The sequence below is a fragment of the Salmo salar genome, chromosome ssa18 (assembly GCF_905237065.1).
Source record: "Salmo salar chromosome ssa18, Ssal_v3.1, whole genome shotgun sequence".
In the NCBI taxonomy this organism is placed as follows: domain Eukaryota; kingdom Metazoa; phylum Chordata; class Actinopteri; order Salmoniformes; family Salmonidae; genus Salmo; species Salmo salar.
Window position 1 is genome coordinate 79,612,388 of NC_059459.1, and position 21,302 is coordinate 79,633,689.

The 21,302-nt window shown below is 43.4% G+C and overlaps 1 protein-coding gene and 1 long non-coding RNA gene across 2 annotated transcripts; one reads left to right on the top strand and one right to left on the bottom strand.

Moving 5' to 3' along the window:
• Nucleotides 1-375: 375 nt before the first annotated feature.
• On the bottom strand, nt 376-15,359 carry t179b (Transmembrane protein 179B). The gene is given in 4 exon segments (NM_001146467.1): nt 376-1,088; nt 1,091-1,133; nt 9,285-9,404; nt 15,250-15,359. Coding segments are annotated over 4 exon segments (375 nt in total). The 5' UTR covers nt 15,346-15,359; the 3' UTR covers nt 376-972.
• Nucleotides 15,360-17,470: 2,111 nt separating this feature from the next.
• On the top strand, nt 17,471-21,035 carry LOC106578146 (uncharacterized). The gene is made up of 3 exons (XR_001322360.2): nt 17,471-17,749; nt 19,505-19,619; nt 20,023-21,035. It is a non-coding gene; the product is annotated as an uncharacterized lncRNA (long non-coding RNA).
• Nucleotides 21,036-21,302: the final 267 nt, after the last annotated feature.

A 21,302-nucleotide genomic window follows, 5' to 3' on the forward strand; every position in this document is an offset into this window, starting at 1 on the left:
ATCTCGTACAACGCTGTGCACTACTCCCTTCACAGAACAGCACAAACTGGCCCTAACCAGAATAGAAAGAGTGGCTTTTCTTTCAAAAACAAGGACATTGCCAAACTTTTGAACGGTAGTGCGTGCGTGTATACACACAGACAGTAGAAAAAGGCTAATGCCACATTTGGCAGACTTTTAAACAGTTCGGATTCATGTTCATTTAGTTTTAGGGAGCAAAACCTACAGTAGCTTAGCGTGGTAAAGAAACGCCTGGGAGAGAGCATGTAAACATCTTGCTGGCCTACAGCCTTTCCCTCATTTCGTAGAGGAGAGATCAGTTAGTCCACCTGGCGTGTCTCTGATGGAAACTACAATAACAAGGAAAGGATATCTGACAAAGCAATGCATCTTTATTGGTCAAAATGCTCTGCTCACACCTACTGTTATTGGTCGATAACTATTTTAGGAAGATCTGTAAAAAAAGGTCAACAATACCTAATTCAAATCAAAATACACTTTTTTTGCTTTTCAATATTCATAAAATAAAAAAGTACAAATAATTGCAGGCAGAAAGGGAATGAAGTAACAAAATGGTTGCTTAGCCTCTTAGTAGCCAGGAAGGAATCTTAGTGTGTGTTTGTGTAGGACAGTGTGACAACGCTGACTGTGACTTGGTTTGTCTGTGGTCCTGAGTGGACACACACGGAGAGATATTATCTGAGACAATTTTTGTCCCTGTAAGCAAGTTACACACTTCTCTACACACACACACACACACACACACACACCTCCCTAAATACAGGAAGAATGAAAGGACTGCAGATGGAGGGACCACAGAGAAATGAATAAGAGCTTAACAAAGGTAAATGAATTGTTCTCAGTAAAACTGTTTCAAAACAAGGTGAACCCTAAAGTGACATTACATGTTACCATATTTGTAATATCCTTTATTCCAGTGTAGACCATCTCTGCTTCACTGGGCTGCAGTACTCAGGGATCCTCATACACACCGAGCCCAGGAACACACACACACACACACACACACCGAGCCCAGGAACACACACACACACACCGAGCCCAGGAACACACACACACCGAGCCCAGGAACACACACACACACACACACACCGAGCCCAGGAACACACACACACACACACACACCGAGCCCAGGAACACACACACTGAGCCCAGGAACAGTTGCAGAAGAGAGACTGAGAAACCTACACAGCCTCTCACACACAGGGTAAGGGTTCATTCATTCTCTTACAGGTCAGACAGTGAGGAGTGATATATATGTGTGTGTGTGTGTGTGTGTGTGTGAGCGCCTCGCCAACAGGTCGTACGGCGAGACGGTTATGAGTCACTGCTGCTGGGCCTGGCCTGAGAAAAGATAATCGGTCTCAGAGGGCGTCATCATTCTGGAATCTGACCCTTGACCTCTCTGGATCACCACCAGTATGCCAATCAGAATCCAGAAAAAGAAGTTCACCCACACTGCTGTCTGGAGAGAGGAAGGTGGGAGAGAAAGAGGGAGAGAAAGAGGGAGAGAAGCAGAAGGAGGGAGAGAGAGAGAGTAGAAGCAAATAGTCTCTGTTAATGAAATCTGACGTCATAATGGTCTTTTAATACTGACCCCAGCCGTGTATAGTCCAGTGTGTTAATACTGACCCCAGGCCTGTATAGTCCAGTGTGTTAATACTGACCCCAGCCCTGTATAGTCCAGTGTGTTAATACTGACCCCAGCCCTGTATAGTCCAGTGTGTTAATACTGACCCCAGCCCTGTATAGTCCAGTGTGTTAATACTGACCCCAGCCCTGTATAGTCCAGTGTGTTAATACTGACCCCAGCCGTGTATAGTCCAGTGTGTTAATACTGACCCCAGGCCTGTATAGTCCAGTGTGTTAATACTGACCCCAGCCGTGTATAGTCCAGTGTAGATCTGTCTGTTAATAGTGACCCCAGCCCTGTATAGTCCAGTGTAGATCTGTCTGTTAATACTGACCCCAGCCGTGTATAGTCCAGTGTGTTAATACTGACCCCAGGCCTGTATAGTCCAGTGTGTTAATACTGACCCCAGCCCTGTATAGTCCAGTGTGTTAATACTGACCCCAGCCCTGTATAGTCCAGTGTAGATCTGTCTGTTAATAGTGACCCCAGCCCTGTATAGTCCAGTGTAGATCTGTCTGTTAATACTGACCCCAGCCGTGTATAGTCCAGTGTGTTAATAGTGACCCCAGCCGTGTATAGTCCAGTGTGTTAATACTGACCCCAGCCCTGTATAGTCCAGTGTGTTAATACTGACCCCAGCCCTGTATAGTCCAGTGTGTTAATACTGACCCCAGCCCTGTATAGTCCAGTGTAGATCTGTCTGTTAATACTGACCCCAGCCCTGTATAGTCCAGTGTAGATCTGTCTGTTAATACTGACCCCAGGCCTGTATAGTCCAGTGTAGATCTGTCTGTTAATAGTGACCCCAGCCCTGTATAGTCCAGTGTAGATCTGTCTGTTAATACTGACCCCAGCCCTGTATAGTCCAGTGTAGATCTGTCTGTTAATACTGACCCCAGCCCTGTATAGTCCAGTGTAGATCTGTCTGTTAATACTGACCCCAGCCCTGTATAGTCCAGTGTAGATCTGTCTGTTAATAGTGACCCCAGCCCTGTATAGTCCAGTGTAGATCTGTCTGTTAATAGTGACCCCAGCCCTGTATAGTCCAGTGTAGATCTGTCTGTTAATAGTGACCCCAGCCCTGTATAGTCCAGTGTAGATCTGTCTGTTAATAGTGACCCCAGCCCTGTATAGTCCAGTGTAGATCTGTCTGTTAATACTGACCCCAGCCCTGTATAGTCCAGTGTAGATCTGTCTGTTAATACTGACCCCAGCCCTGTATAGTCCAGTGTAGATCTGTCTGTTAATACTGACCCCAGCCCTGTATAGTCCAGTGTAGATCTGTCTGTTAATACTGACCCCAGCCCTGTATAGTCCAGTGTAGATCTGTCTGTTAATACTGACCCCAGCCCTGTATAGTCCAGTGTAGATCTGTCTGTTAATACTGACCCCAGCCCTGTATATTCCAGTGTAGATCTGTCTGTTAATACTGACCCCAGCCCTGTATAGTCCAGTGTAGATCTGTCTGTTAATACTGACCCCAGCCCTGTATAGTCCAGTGTAGATCTGTCTGTTAATACTGACCCCAGCCCTGTATATTCCAGTGTAGATCTGTCTGTTAATTGTGACCCCAGCCCTGTATAGTCCAGTCCAGATCTGTCTGTTAATACTGACCCCAGCCCTGTATAGTCCAGATCTGTCTGTTAATACTGACCCCAGCCCTGTATAGTCCAGATCTGTCTGTTAATACTGACCCCAGCCCTGTATAGTCCAGTGTGTTAATACTGACCCCAGCGTTGTACAGTCCAGTGTAGATCTGTGTTCCCGTGTAAGGACTGATCCAGGTCCTAGACTGAGCCTGTTCACATCTAGATGGGAGTAAATCCAGAAATCAAACATTTTCTAGAGGAATGTTTACACAGTTTACAAACAACTAATGCCCACACAATTCAGAAAACATGACATCTAAAGAAAAGAGAAGTCTATATTACCTCAACCACCTGGTACCCCTACATACAGCCTCGTTACCACCCGGTACCCCTACATATAGCCTCGTTACCACCCGGTACCCCTACATATAGCCTCGTTACCACCCGGTACCCCTACATACAGCCTCGTTACCACCCGGTACCCCTACATACAGCCTCGTTACCACCTGGTACCCCTACATATAGCCTCAGTACCACCTGGTACCCCTACATATAGCCTCAGTACCACCTGGTACCCCTACATATAGCCTCAGTACCACCTGGTACCCCTACATATAGCCTCAGTACCACCTGGTACCCCTACATATAGCCTCGTTACCACCTGGTACCCCTACATATAGCCTCGTTACCACCTGGTACCCCTACATATAGCCTCGTTACCACCTGGTACCCCTACATATAGCCTCGTTACCACCTGGTACCCCTACATATAGCCTCGTTACCACCTGGTACCCCTACATATAGCCTCGTTACCACCTGGTACCCCTACATATAGCCTCGTTACCACCTGGTACCCCTACATATAGCCTCGTTCCCACCTGGTACCCCTACATATAGCCTCGTTCCCACCTGGTACCCCTACATATAGCCTCGTTCCCACCTGGTACCCCTACATATAGCCTCGTTCCCACCTGGTACCCCTACATATAGCCTCATTCCCACCTGGTACCCCTACATACAGCCTCGTTACCACCTGGTACCCCTACATATAGCCTCGTTACCACCTGGTACCCCTACATACAGCCTCGTTACCACCTGGTACCCCTACATATAGCCTCGTTACCACCTGGTACCCCTACATACAGCCTCATTACTACCTGGTACCCCTACATATAGCCTCGTTACCACCTGGTACCGCTACATACAGCCTCATTACTACCTGGTACCCCTACATATAGCCTCGTTACCACCTGGTACCCCTACATACAGCCTCATTACTACCTGGTACCCCTACATATAGCCTCGTTACCACCTGGTACCCCTACATATAGCCTCATTACTACCTGGTGTCCCTACATATTGACTGAGTACTGCTACTCCTTGTATATAGCCTCATTACTACCTGGTACCCCTACATATTGACTGAGTACTGCTACTCCTTGTATATAGCCTCATTACTACCTGGTACCCCTACATATTGACTGAGTACTGCTACTCCTTGTATATAGCCTCATTACTACCTGGTACCCCTACATATTGACTGAGTACTGCTACTCCTTGTATATAGCCTCATTACTACCTGGTACCCCTACATATTGACTGAGTACTGCTACTCCTTGTACATAGCCTCATTACTACCTGGTACCTCTACATATTGACTGAGTACTGCTACTCCTTGTATATAGCCTCATTACTACCTGGTACCTCTACATATAGCCTCATTACTACCTGGTACCTCTACATATTGACTGAGTACTGCTACTCCTTGTATATAGCCTCATTACTACCTGGTACCTCTACATATTGACTCAGTACTACCTGGTACCTCTACATATTGACTGAGTACTGCTACTCCTTGTATATAGCCTCATTACTACCTGGTACCTCTACATATTGACTCAATACTACCTGGTACCTCTACATATTGACTGAGTACTGCTACTCCTTGTATATAGCCTCATTACTACCTGGTACCTCTACATATTGACTCAGTACTACCTGGTACCTCTACATATAGCCTCATTACTACCTGGCACCTCTACATATTGACTGAGTACTGCTACTCCTTGTATATAGCCTCATTACTACCTGGTACCCCTACATATTGACTGAGTACTGCTACTCCTTGTATATAGCCTCATTACTACCCGGTACCCCTACATATTGACTGAGTACTGCTACTCCTTGTATATAGCCTCATTACTACCTGGTACCTCTACATATTGACTCAGTACTACCTGGTACCTCTACATATTGACTGAGTACTGCTACTCCTTGTATATAGCCTCATTACTACCTGGTACCTCTACATATTGACTCAGTACTACCTGGTACCTCTACATATTGACTCAGTACTGCTACTCCTTGTATATAGCCTCAGTACTACCTGGTACCTCTACATATTGACTGAGTACTGCTACTCCTTGTATATAGCCTCATTACTACCTGGTACCCCTACATATTGACTGAGTACTGCTACTCCTTGTATATAGCCTCATTACTACCTGGTACCTCTACATATTGACTCAGTACTACCTGGTACCTCTACATATTGACTGAGTACTGCTACTCCTTGTATATAGCCTCATTACTACCTGGTACCTCTACATATAGCCTCATTACTACCTGGTACCTCTACATATTGACTGAGTACTGCTACTCCTTGTATATAGCCTCATTACTACCTGGTACCCCTACATATTGACTGAGTACTGCTACTCCTTGTATATAGCCTCATTACTACCTGGTACCCCTACATATTGACTGAGTACTGCTACTCCTTGTATATAGCCTCATTACTACCTGGTACCCCTACATATTGACTGAGTACTGCTACTCCTTGTATATAGCCTCATTACTACCTGGTACCCCTACATATTGACTGAGTACTGCTACTCCTTGTATATAGCCTCATTACTACCTGGTACCCCTACATATTGACTGAGTACTGCTACTCCTTGTATATAGCCTCATTACTACCTGGTACCCCTACATATTGACTGAGTACTGCTACTCCTTGTATATAGCCTCATTACTACCTGGTACCTCTACATATTGACTGAGTACTGCTACTCCTTGTATATAGCCTCATTACTACCTGGTACCCCTACATATTGACTGAGTACTGCTACTCCTTGTATATAGCCTCATTACTACCTGGTACCTCTACATATAGCCTCATTACTACCTGGTACCTCTACATATAGCCTCATTACTACCTGGTACCCCTACATATTGACTGAGTACTGCTACTCCTTGTATATAGCCTCATTACTACCTGGTACCTCTACATATTGACTGAGTACTGCTACTCCTTGTATATAGCCTCATTACTACCTGGTACCCCTACATATTGACTGAGTACTGCTACTCCTTGTATATAGCCTCAGTACTACCTGGTACCCCTACATATTGACTGAGTACTGCTACTCCTTGTATATAGCCTCATTACTACCTGGTACCCCTACATATTGACTGAGTACTGCTACTCCTTGTATATAGCCTCATTACTACCTGGTACCTCTACATATTGACTCAGTACTACCTGGTACCTCTACATATTGACTGAGTACTGCTACTCCTTGTATATAGCCTCATTACTACCTGGTACCCCTACATATTGACTGAGTACTGCTACTCCTTGTATATAGCCTCATTACTACCTGGTACCCCTACATATTGACTGAGTACTGCTACTCCTTGTATATAGCCTCATTACTACCTGGTACCCCTACATATTGACTGAGTACTGCTACTCCTTGTATATAGCCTCATTACTACCTGGTACCCCTACATATTGACTGAGTACTGCTACTCCTTGTATATAGCCTCATTACTACCTGGTACCCCTACATATTGACTGAGTACTGCTACTCCTTGTATATAGCCTCATTACTACCTGGTACCCCTACATATTGACTGAGTACTGCTACTCCTTGTATATAGCCTCATTACTACCTGGTACCCCTACATATTGACTGAGTACTGCTACTCCTTGTATATAGCCTCATTATTGTTATTTTATTGTGCTACTATTTCTTCTTTTATTTTGCATTATTGGGAAAAGGCTTGTATGTAAAAAATTCACGGTAAAGTCTACACCTGTTGTATTCGTTGCATGACAAATAATATTTTTTGGTGGTTTTTTCCAGTCTACTTGTACTGGTAGTAGTAGTGACCACAGATTTAACATGAAGAAAAGTTCTGCATCTAGATGTGTTACAGTACCTGGTGACGTTGGGGACAGCGTGTAGGACAGAGTCACACAGAAAGTCTCTTCCCACCTTCAACACACAGCCCGTCACCAGCAGGAAGAAGAGGAACACTCCACACACCACCAGGGTCATGTTCAGCCATAGACGCTCTCTGGACACACACACACACACACACACACACACACACGCACACAATAAGGTTAGATAGGCATTGCGGAATGTTGAATTATGGATAGAATGGTTTCAAGATGTGAACATCTCGGCATGACATACACACGGTCAGATTGTCATACAGCGCCTTCGGGAAGTATTCAGACCCTTTGACCTTTTCCACATTGTGTTACATTACAGCCTTATTCTAAAAATGATTTCTTTCCCCCCCAATATACACACACACACACACACACACACACACACACACACACACATACCCCATAATGACAAAGCAAAAACAGGTTTTTAGAAAACTTCACAAATATGTGAAAAATCTAACTGAAAAACCACATTTACATAAGTATTCAGACCCTTTACTCAGTACTTTGTTGAAGCACCTTCACCAGCGATTACAGCCTGGAGTCTTCTTGGGTATGCCACTACAAGCTTGTCACACCTGTATTTGGGGAGTTTCATTCTTCTCTGCAGATCCTCTCAAGCTCTGTCAGGTTGGATGGGGAGCGTCGCTGCACAGCTATTTTCAGGTCTCTCCAGAGATGTTCGATCGGGTTCAAGTCCGGGCTCTGGCTGGGCCACTCAAGGACATTGAGACTTGACCCGAAGCCACTCCTGTGTTGTCTTGGCTGTGTGTTTAGGGTCGTTGTCCTGTTGGAAGGTCAACCTTCGCTCCAGTCTGAGGTCCTGAGCGCTCTAGAGCAGGTTTTCATTAAGCATCTCTCTGTACTTTGCTCCTTTCATCTTTCCCTCGATCCTAACTAGTTTCCCAGTCCCTGCCGCTGAAAAACATCCCCACAGCATGATGCTGCCACCACCATGCTTCACCGTAGGGATGGTGCAAGGTCTCCTCCAGACGTGAAGCTTGGCATTCAGGCCAAATAGTTCAATCTTGGTGGTTCCAAACTTCTTCCATTTAAGAATGATGGAGGCCACTGTTCTTGGGGACCTTCAATGCTGCAGACATTTTTTTGGTATCCTTCCCCAGATCTGTACCTTGACAGAATCATGTCTCTGAGCTCTATGGACAATTCATTCAACCTCATGGCATGGTTTTTGCTCTGACATGCATTGTCAATTGTAGGACCTTACATAAAAAGGTGTGTGCCCTTCCAAATCATGTCTTATCAATTGAATTTACCACAGGTGGACTCCAATCAAGTTGTAGAAACATCTCAAGGATGATCAAAGGAAACAGGATGCTTCTGAGCTCAATTTCGAGTGTCATAGCAAAGGGTCTGAATATTTATGTAAATGAAGGTCTTTTTTTATTTGTCATAAATTTGCTAAAATTTCAAACAAACAATCTGTTTTCGCTTTGTTATTATGGGGTATTGTGTGTAGATTGATGAGGATGTTTTATATATTTAATCAATTTTACAATAAGGCTGTAACGTAACAAAATGTGGAAAAAGCCAAAGGGTCTGAATACTTTCCTGAAGGAGCTGTATGTCATGAGGTTAAATTGATGGTTCTACAACGTCTCGGCATGACACACACACAACCAGAAAGTCTCATAGGACAACCAGTAAGTTGTGTCACACCCATCAATGAGTCATGTAAAATACCATATGTACCCACCCACCTGTTAACCCCTCCATCCAGGCAGCATGTATATATCCAGTACAGTGATATAGAGAAACAGAACACGGCTACACACACTGAGATAGCAGAGACAAAGTAACAGAGCGAAGGAGAGCTGGAGGTCTGGACCAATATGGAGTCTGATGAGGAGTTATGGGTCACTGTTCCATACAGCATACAGAGTCCCCCGAAACTACCCTGGAGAGAGAGAGAGAGAGAGAGAGAGAGCATCAGCATTTGTCAAGTTCATTAGTAGTCTAACTACATAGCTGTGAAAAAGTTGATATTTGAGTGAGACTAACAAACTCAAATGGGCCCCCCCCCGGCCGGTAATTCGACCATGATAATGAGTAATAACCTAGTAATGTCATATTTGTTTGCTGACATGGGCTAATTGACTGACTATCAGTGACTGACATAACTGCTGATGCACAAACAACATTTCATAATGGCACGTTGTGTATTTTACTATTCTAACTGACTTCCCCCACCAACAATCCACTGCAACAAAGTCAGAATAGGCAAAAATAAAATGCTTTTTAGTCTTAGGCATAAGATTAGCAGTGTGGTTAAAAGACACATTTACTACTATATATATATATAATTAACATGTGTAAAAAAAAATATATAAATATTTTTAAAAAATGGATGAATTTCCTGACTACACGCAGCTTTTGCGTCACTGCGTTAGAAACAGGCCATCTACATTTCCTGGTTGTAAGCAAATCACAATATCCAGAACTCATAGCGACTTCAGGATGTAGTACCGCCCCTGTCGAGGTGGATCCATTTCAGAATGGATGTCAACTGGTAGCTAACGTTACTCACTGGACCAGCCACTCCTTCATAGAACATCCGCTTGTGAATAAACATTTTTCTGTAGACAACTTACGTTCAGTCATGGTGTGGTGCTCAGTACCTGGATGTACAAACTACAAGCAAGCACAGTCATTTCATCAATTACCTTATCAAGAAGTTGAGCAGAGGTACGGACGTAGCTAACTAGCTAACTACCGCAGAGGCTAATGTGACTGGCCTGTGTTCTAATCCCATCAACATCTGCAACGGCATCAACATCAAGCTCAGCACTAAGAGTGTAAGTCACCTTTGCTAAATCTTTCCATGACTCAACGTTGAACAAATAAATATATTGGAGCTAGGCATAAATTAGCTTTGAAACTGTTGGCAGCATTCTGCCTTCTCCCTACAACTGGCTCATCAGAACTACAATCCCAAAGCTGTGTTTTAAAACGTCAATAATCATCGCTTGCGATACGGCTTACAAAACATATGGCCCTCGTCTTTAATCAGCAAGAAAGAATCCTTCAAATTAAAATATACACTTACTGTAGCAGATCCATACAGCTATTGAGCCTCCATCCTACTAAACTACACTGTAGCAGTTACAGATCCATACAGCCTCCATCCTACTAAACTACACTGTAGCAGTTACAGATCCATACAGCCTCCATCCTACTAAACTACACTGTAGCAGTTACAGATCCATACAGCCTCCATCCTACTAAACTACACTGTAGCAGTTACAGATCCATACAGCCTCCATCCTACTAAACTACACTGTAGCAGTTACAGATCCATACAGCTATAGAGCCTCCATCCTACTAAACTACACTGTAGCAGTTACAGATCCATACAGCTATGGAGCCTCCATCCTACTAAACTGTAGCAGTTACAGATCCATACAGCTATAGAGCCTCCATCCTACTAAACTAATGTGGTAGTTACAGATCCATACAGCTATGGAGCCTCCATCCTACTAAACTACTGTAGCAGTTACAGATCCATACAGCTATGGAGCCTCCATCCTACTAAACTACACTGTAGCATTTACAGATCAATACAGCTATGTAGCCTCCATCCTACTAAACTAATCTGTGGTAGTTACAGATCCATACAGCCTCCATCCTACTAAACTACACTGTAGCAGTTACAGATCCATACAGCTATGGAGCCTCCATCCAACTAAAATACACTGTAGCAGTTACAGATCCATACAGCTATGGAGCCTCCATCCTACTAAACTAAACTGTAGCAGTTACAGATCCATACAGCTATGGAGCCTCCATCCTACTAAACTGTAGCAGTTACAGATCCATACAGCTATGGAGCCTCCATCCTACTAAACTACATTGTAGCAGTTACAGATCCATACAGCTATGGAGCCTCCATCCTACTAAACTGTAGCAGTTACAGATCCATACAGCTATAGAGCCTCCATCCTACTAAACTAAACTGTAGCAGTTACAGATCCATACAGCTATGGAGCCTCCATCCTACTAAACTGTGGTAGTTACAGATCCATACAGCCTCCATCCTACTAAACTACACTGTAGCAGTTACAGATCCATACAGCCTCCATCCTACTAAACTACACTGTAGCAGTTACAGATCCATACAGCTATGGAGCCTCCATCCTACTAAACTACACTGTAGCAGTTACAGATCCATACAGCTATAGAGCCTCCATCCTACTAAACTAAACTGTAGCAGTTACAGATCCATACAGCTATGGAGCCTCCATCCTACTAAACTGTGGTAGTTACAGATCCATTACAGCCTCCATCCTACTAAACTACACTGTAGCAGTTACAGATCCATACAGCTATGGAGCCTCCATCCTACTAAACTAATCTGTGGTAGTTACAGATCCATACAGCTATGGAGCCTCCATCCTACTAAACTGTAGCAGTTACAGATCCATACAGCTATGGAGCCTCCATCCTACTAAACTACACTGTAGCAGTTACAGATCCATACAGCCTCCATCCTACTAAACTACACTGTAGCAGTTACAGATCCATACAGCTATGGAGCCTCCATCCTACTAAACTACACTGTAGCAGTTACAGATCCATACAGCTATGGAGCCTCCATCCTACTAAACCCTGTAGCAGTTACAGATCCATACAGCTATGGAGCCTCCATCCTACTAAACTTGTGGCAGTTACAGATCCATACAGCTATGGAGCCTCCATCCTACTAAACTACACTGTAGCAGTTACAGATCCATACAGCTATGGGGCCTCCATCCTACTAAACGACACTGTAGCAGTTACAGATCCATACAGCTATGGAGCCTCCATCCTACTAAACTACACTGTAGCAGTTACAGATCCATACAGCTATGGAGCCTCCATCCTACTAAACTGTAGCAGTTACAGATCCATACAGCCTCCATCCTACTAAACTGTAGCAGTTACAGATCCATACAGCTATGGGGCCTCCATCCTACTAAACTGTAGCAGTTACAGATCCATACAGCTATGGAGCCTCCATCCTACTACACTGTAGCAGTTACAGATCCATACAGCCTAGAGGAATGACCGATTAATTAGGGCCGATTTCAAGTTTCCATAGCAATCGGTGTTTTCGGACACTGATTTGCTGATTTTTTTTTTTTTTAATACCTTTATTTAACTAGGCAAGTCAGTTAACAAATTCTCATTTTCAATGACGGCCTACCAGGGAACGGTGGGTTAACTGCCTTGTTCAGGGGCAGAACGACAGATTTTTACCTTGTCAGCTCGGGGGGGATTCAATCTTGCAACCTTACGGTTAACTAGTCCAACGCTCTAACCACCTGCTTTACATTGCACTCCATGAGGAGCCTGCCTGTTACGCGAATGCAGTAAGAAGCCAAGGTAAGTTGCTAGCTAGCATTAAACTTATCTTATAAGAAAAAAAATCTAATCAATCATAAACACTAGTTAACTACACATGGTTGATGATATTACTAGTTTATCTAGCCTGTCCTGCATTGCATATAATCGATGCGGTGCGCATTCGCGAAAAAGGACTGTCATTGCTTCAATGTGTACCTAACCATAAACATCAATGTCTTTCTTAAAATCAATACACAAGTATATATATTTTTAAACCCGCATATTTAGCTAAAAGAAATCCAGGTTAGCAGGCAATATTAACCAGGTGAAATTGTGTCACTTCTCTTGCGTTCATTGCACGCAGAGTCAGTGTATATGCAACAGTTTGGGCCGCCTGGCTCGTTGCGAACTAATGTGCCATTACGACACAACATTGAAGGTTGTGCAATGTAACAGGAATATTTAGACTTATGGGTGCCACCCGTTCGATAAAATACGGAACGGTTCCGTATTTCACTGAAAGAAACGTTTTGTTTTCGAGATGTTAGTTTCCGGATTCGACCATATTAATGACCTAAGGCTCGTATTTCTGTGTGTTTGAGTCTATTTCTGTGTGAGTCTGAGTGATGGTAGGCACCAGCAGGCTCGTAAGCATTCAAACAGCACTTTCGTGCGTTTTGCCAGCAGCTCTTCAAGCATTGCGCTGTTTATGACTTCAAGCCTGTCAACTCCCAAGATTAGGCTGGTGTAACCGATGTGAAATGGCTAGCTAGTTAGCGGGTGCGCGCTAATAGCGTTTCAAACGTCACTCGCTCTCAGACTTGGAGTAGGTGTTCCCCTTGCTCTGCATGGGTAACGCTGCTTTGAGGGTGGCTGTTGTCGATGTGTTCCTGGTTCGAGCCCAGGTAGGAGCGAGGAGAGGGACGGAAGCTATACTGTTACACTGGCAATACTAAAGTGCCTATAAGAACATCCAATAGTCAAAGGTATATGAAATACAAATCGTATAGAGAGAATTAGTCCTATAATTCCTATAATAATTACAAACTAAAACTTCTTACCTGGGAATATTGAAGACTCATGTTAAAAGGAACCACCAGCTTTCATATGTTCTGAGCAAGGAACTTAAACGTTAGCTTTCTTACATGGCACATATTGCACTTTTACTTTCTTCTCCAACACTTTGTTTTTGCATTATTTAAACCAAATTGAACATGTTTCATTATTCATTTGAGGCTAAATTGATTTTATGTATTATATTAAGTTAAAATATGTGTTCATGCAGTATTGTTGTAATTGTCATTATTACAAATACATTTTTAAATTAAACCAAAAATAAATATATATATATATTTTTTAATTATTTTAATTATTTTAAATCGGCCCATTAACCGGTATCGTCTTTTTTTGGTCCTCCAATAATCGATATCGGTGTAAAGCTACTACATATATATATATATATTTTTTTTTAAAGAAATGGGCGGGTTTGTGAATTTGTGGGTATAGAAGCTTGTGACGACCGAGTCACTATCTTTAACTACACTTCCTGGTCTGTTCCAGTAGGCCTAGGTTAGGAATAGGTCAAACTGTGAAAGTAGCCTAGTTTGTGAGAGAGACCTCAACTATATTGTCAGGTAAACTTAGTGAATTGTCGGTTTAACTTGAACTAATAATCCCTATATTGGTTTTGTTCGGTCGAAAGAACACTGAGTCACACGTGTTTTCCTGTACTTTATGAGTGTCACTATTTTGGGGGAAAGCATTGAACAGTCATTAGACAAGTCTGGACAGTTTCATGCCGTTTCATTTCTCACTCTCTCAACCTGCCATTGTAGAGAACAAACTGTCCTTTCACTTTGTTTTTGTAGGAAGTGTGATTTAACCCTAAAAACACGATAAAGCTATGACTGGCAGTGACGTTTTCGCTGCAGGTTAGGAGAATTAAGGCAGCAGGTTAGGAGAAGTAGATTATGGTTAGGAAAAGGATTAGGGAAAACGCTCTCCTAACCTTAAACGAAAAGTCCCTTCCGGTCGTAGCTGTATCGAAGTAGCGTGTTTTTTGGGAGCCCCTTGTCAAACCCTTGTCAAACTGTAACTATTTGGTTAAGGCTTACAGGAAGTTAAGGAAAACCTCTATTCTACCACAGGTATTTTCTGCTGCGATAATAACAGTTAGCTACTATGTACAGACGCTTCATAAGACATACCATAGTTAGGCCTAACATTCCCCAGTGAAATCCTTCAGACCATCAGGTGATTCCAATAAAGAAACGTCGGTTTGGAAAGTCAATCAAAGCAAAAATGGTGCAACTGCGACATAAAGTTGTGTCCAAAGCAGACTGCCAGTCCAAACATCGGTCAACATTACAACTGTCAACAAAGTTAACATAACAAGCCAAAGTTAGAACTTTATTCTTTACCTGTACGATAGTGAGAGATGATGCCGTGACTATCCCACACACGAAAGAACTGGCGTATAAGCCCATTTCAAGGAGAAGCAGCCACGGTATCACCATAATGTCCAAGTCCTCTCTCCGCTGTCTACCGGAGCGCGTGACAGCCAGCAGTGTTTTTACGTTTTCCAGTTGACGCGACGACGTCACAGCACCAATTCGTCTTGTTGTGGCACAGCTGCAGTCCCCGACGTAGCGTTTTCCGTCCCTGCTCCCACGCCGCACACCTCTTCCCCTTGTGCTTCTCTGCCTGCGCGCTGTTGCCGTAACTTCCGATGCACAGACAGCTTCTCCAACTCTCGTTTGCGGCAGATTTTTTTGTTGTTGTGGGAAAACTCACTAAATGCTATCAAAACCATAGAAACTCTCGGACCGTTGGCAAAACTCCCCAATGGCAACCTGAACAGTAGCTGCTAACCTCTTTTACCAACAAAAGTCGCTGGAGGGGTCTGAAAACTCGCCAAATATACAACAATGACTGACACGACGTAGCGGGGACGCGCTCCGACCGTTTATACCCGCGTTCTGAAACGCACTCGGAAGCGCGCATTCGATACAGTTGACACTTTTCTACTACAAACTAAAATAGTATCTGGAGCACATATTTTTGACCTGCCCTGTCCTGGTGTGAATCATTTCAATATTGTGGTGGTTGCTGTATTTCTACATGTGCAATATGGAGGTGGGGGGCTCGGTCGGGAGAGAGCTATTAGAGAGCATCAGCCTGGTATACCACCTACAGTAGCAGCCAATGTCTGGTGTTCAATGTAGGACTACATTCCATGAGACTTTGGGGAAAAAATCATGCAGGGCTTGACATTAACCTGTTTATCCACTTCTGCTTCAGACCAGGAGGTGACTGAACATGGTGTTGTGTTGTTTGATACAAGACACTTTACAAAATAAAATGCATTATTATTCCCATACCATTATTACAGAGAACCAGACACATTATGCTACCCTCTGCCTATTGGCTACTTAGCTTATTCAAGCTTGTATAATACAACACTGCCCCTTTAAGACAAAAGAAAAATAGCTTTACCTGACTGGCTTTTCAAAGAGGTCTAGAAATGTATACATTTTGTGCCCTTGTAGGAAGCAATCACTCCCCTATTGCTGACTACAAATGATCTATAACTGGGCTAATAACTCAATAACTAGCAAAGGACATGAATAAAATGTGAACACGTGACTACTGTACATGCAGCTCCTGTCTTCCAGATGATGGCAAAACTCGAGGCGAACCACATTATTTCTGCCTCATGTACAAATGAATGTTGTTACTCCTATGAACAGAGAAAGTGAAATATTCCTCGATATTACAAAAGACCCAGGCCGCTAGTAATAACAGCGACTTAGTCATTACTGCTGCATTGCTTGTTGTAGCGCTGAGTGTAAAGAGAAAGAACACGCATTTTATGGCTTATAAAAGTGTTGAATACAAAGAGTTGACAGTAAGAACTTTAACATGAAGTCACTCGTAAAAACAGCAGCTCTTTGCTGTATTCGTTGACAGTCTCTCTCTAGTCGTGGATTTAAACATCTTGAAATCTCACAGTATCATCTTTGCTGTATTCGTTGACAGTCTCTCTCTAGTCGTGGATTTAAACATCTTGAAATCTCACAGTATCATCTTTGCTGTATTCGTTGACAGTCTCTCTCTAGTCGTGGATTTAAACATCTTGAAATCTCACAGTATCATCTTTGCTGTATTCGTTGACAGTCTCTCTCTAGTCGTGGATTTAAACATCTTGAAATCTCACAGTATCATCTTTGCTGTATTCGTTGACAGTCTCTCTCTAGTCGTGGATTTAAACATCTTGAAATCTCAAAGTATCATCTTTGCTGTAGCTTTCTTTTATGTCGTGCTACGTTACCGCAGACACCGCCATCTGAGCCATACGATTAGCCAGCGGTACCAAAAGTGGATTTGATTTGCTCTCTGGGCCCGCCTAGAAGGCCAGAGTTTGTGCCTTCAGAAACATAAAACGGTTAAAAATGGCAAAAGGTCGCCTACCCAGAGCCCAAGGCAGGTGAATCGGGTGCACCTACTGGCAACAGCCCTAGACAAATAAAACACAAATATGAACAGAATACTTTTGCCATTGTTTTTTTTTACAGAAATTTTTGGCGATGGACTGGGAATGCCTTGGAGGTCGAACAGTTGAATGAAATCGACCGGTTGGTTGGTGACCACCGCTCTAGAAAGTTGAGTGAAGTTTAATCTACTGTTTCTCTCTGTGGGCTGATATTTCTGCAAGGCAGTCTCTGCGAGCTGCTCGACAGTCTCGGGGCTACTACGGGCACAGAGGGAACATTGGTCGCGGGTTGAGCTGCTTTAAAACAACCTGTCATCGGAGTAGGCCTAGATTCAATCAGATCAAGCATTAACCAGGAATAGCAGACACCAGCATTGCGGATGTTTTGGCGGTGTTGGGGTGGAACTGCATTGGAAGCTGTCAAATTGGTGAGCAGTTGCTCTTGCAATCGTTGTCACAAAGCTGCACCTGCCTCACTGATTTTAGAAGTTCAAAACTAGAACTTCTCATGCTCAAATTGAAAAAAAAATCCTTAAAGTAAATAATGAGGATTTCTATCAGCCTAATGGAGGAGTAGATCACATCTGACATTCCAGTGTTAGAACTGGTAAACAAGGTTGCATTCCAGTGTTAGAACTGGTAAACAAGGCTGCATTCCAGTGTTAGAACTGGTAAACAAGGTTGCATTCCAGTGTTAGAACTGGTAAACAAGGTTGCATTCCAGTGTTAGAACTGGTAAACAAGGCTGCATTCCAGTGTTAGAACTGGTAAACAAGGCTGCATTCCAGTGTTAGAACTGGTAAACAAGGCTGCATTCCAGTGTTAGAACTGGTAAACAAGGCTGCATTCCAGTGTTAGAACTGGTAAACAAGGCTGCATTCCAGTGTTAGAACTGGTAAACAAGGCTGCATTCCAGTGTTAGAACTGGTAAACAAGGTTGCATTCCAGTGTTAGAACTGGTAAACAAGGCTGCATTCCAGTGTTAGAACTGGTAAACAAGGCTGCATTCCAGTGTTAGAACTGGTAAACAAGGCTGCATTCCAGTGTTAGAACTGGTAAACAAGGCTGCATTCCAGTGTTAGAACTGGTAAACAAGGCTGCATTCCAGTGTTAGAACTGGTAAACAAGGCTGCATTCCAGTGTTAGAACTGGTAAACAAGGTTGCATTCCAGTGTTAGAACTGGTAAACAAGGCTGCATTCCAGTGTTAGAACTGGTAAACAAGGCTGCATTCCAGTGTTAGAACTGGTAAACAAGGTTGCATTCCAGTGTTAGAACTGGTAAACAAGGTTGCATTCCAGTGTTAGAACTGGTAAACAAGGTTGCATTCCAGTGTTAGAACTGGTAAACAAGGCTGCATTCCAGTGTTAGAACTGGTAAACAAGGCTGCATTCCAGTGTTAGAACTGGTAAACAAGGTTGCATTCCAGTGTTAGAACTGGTAAACAAGGTTGCATTCCAGTGTTAGAACTGGTAAACAAGGCTGCATTCCAGTGTTAGAACTGGTAAACAAGGCTGCATTCCAGTGTTAGAACTGGTAAACAAGGCTGCATTCCAGTGTTAGAACTGGTAAACAAGGCTGCATTCCAGTGTTAGAACTGGTAAACAAGGCTGCATTCCAGTGTTAGAACTGGTAAACAAGGCTGCATTCCAGTGTTAGAACTGGTAAACAAGGCTGCATTCCAGCTAACAATTCTAGGGAGAGAGAACGTTTCTGTATTGTTACCCGTAATGTTTGTGTGTCCAGTTTTCCATTAGTTAGGGGAACATTCTATGTATGTTAGCAAAAACCTCCTGAGAACCAATTTAGCATGTTTTGGCGTTAGAGTTAAGGCACCAGCATTACTTCGGTTCAGCTCGCGCCCTAGCCCGAACCAAACAAGTGTGTTACAATACTCCCTTAAAGAAAAACATTAGCTTGAACAATGAAAAAAAAGGGAGAAAGCAGCAATATTAGGAACACCCAAACAAGGAAGAGACGTGCAGGATAATACAATAGTGTACACAGAGAGACTCTTGACTGGCGAGAAAATTGAAGTTGTGTGTATCGATCTACTAGATTTGCAAGACATAGGCGACATATGCAAGACATAGGCGGCATATAGAGGCGGATGTAGGGGCGCACGGCAGAGAGTGCCCTGGTGGAATGTTTCATGAGAGTTCTTTTTGGTCCAAACTGCTGCAGAAGACCCTCAATTTATCACCGCCAGCTGTCCTGCCAGGTACCACAACGCTAAGTCCATGCTGTCCTGGGAGATGCAGCTTTCCCCCTACATGAGAAAGTCATAGCCCTTATCCAGGTATGTCGATAATATAATTTTTTATTTAACTAGGCAAGTCAGTTAAGAACAAATTATTATTTTCAATAACGGCCTAGTAACAGTGGGTTAAACTGCCTTGTTCAGGGGTAGAACGATAGATTTTTACCTTGTCAGCTCAGGGATTTTATCTTGCAACCTTCCGGTTACTAGTCCAACGCTCTAACCACTAGGCTACCTGCCGCCCCAGAATGTTGGAATCAATTTAGCTTCTTCTTTTTCTAATTTACTTTATTGCTGCATACATGTGTGCACTTCTATATGATAAATTACATTTTTATCAAGGCTTTTGGAATATGGGAAAACGTTATGTTGATTTTTGTTGTTGACCAAATAGGCTATATTTCTATCTGAGAAATATTCTCTTGTAACCTCTCATTCATAGGTGTCCATCTCAATGAATCTAGGCGTAGCTACAACTACCACCACTCTCGACGGAGAGTCATAGAGAATGCATTTTGGCATCATGGGCGGCAAGGAGGATGAGGATTCTTGTTCGGCCAATCAAGTGTACCCATAACAGCGAGAAGTACAGTAGTGGTGCTGAGCGTGCTGCAGCATCCCCTGATAAATCAGAATAATACATTTCTATTTAAATCCTTTTTAAATTAGATTTTTTTTTTTTTCAAATTGTTTCTTCTCACAAAAGTAGTGCACGTGACCTTTACTACTCTCCCTTTACAGTAGTCTCCCCCCCACAGAAGGATGTGGCCTTCCACAACTACCTGTCCTCCATGGAAGGCATGTGGCCCACCACAACTACCTGTCCTCCATGGAAGGCATGTGGCCCACCACAACTACCTGTCCTCCATGGAAGGCATGTGGCCCACCACAACTACCTGTCCTCCATGGAAGGCATGTGGCCCACCACAACTACCTGTCCTCCATGGAAGGCATGTGGCCCACCACAACTACCTGTCCTCCATGGAAGGCATGTGGCCCACCACAACTACCTGTCCTCCATGAAAGGCATGTGGCCCACCACAACTACCTGTCCTCCATGGAAGGCATGTGGCCCACCACAACTACCTGTCCTCCATGGAAGGCATGTGGCCCACCACAACTACCTGTCCTCCATGAAAGGCATGTGGCCCACCACAACTACCTGTCCTCCATGAAAGGCATGTGGCCCACCACAACTACCTGTCCTCCATGGAAGGCATGTGGCCCACCACAACTACCTGTCCTCCATGGAAGGCATGTGGCCCACCACAACTACCGGTCCGCCATGGAGGAAGCTCATGGTCAGTAAAGGACAACAACCCAAGGCCAGCCGATCATGCACAACAGGCCTTTGTTTGGACTACTCAAACACAACCCTTGATGCGCACTGTGAACCAAAGTACTTTGTACTAAAATGTCATTTTAATCTTGTTAATAAAATAGAATTTGATTCTATGATGTCTGTGTGCAGTAATTTAGATTAGATTGAACTAAACCACATAAGTAGAAGAAAGCCTGTAGGGTCTTTGACACACAGCCCCTTCTGTACGTAGTCAGCACATGATGTTCAAGTAGAATGAAACACCTTGCATTGAGAAGAAGAGACAGAGATGTACAGATATCTAAACAACACCTGCCAATTAAATATAATTAAAGTGTCAAGAATGCAGATACAAATATTTTTTAACAATAGTGTCTGGTATGAACAGATGTGTAAACAAC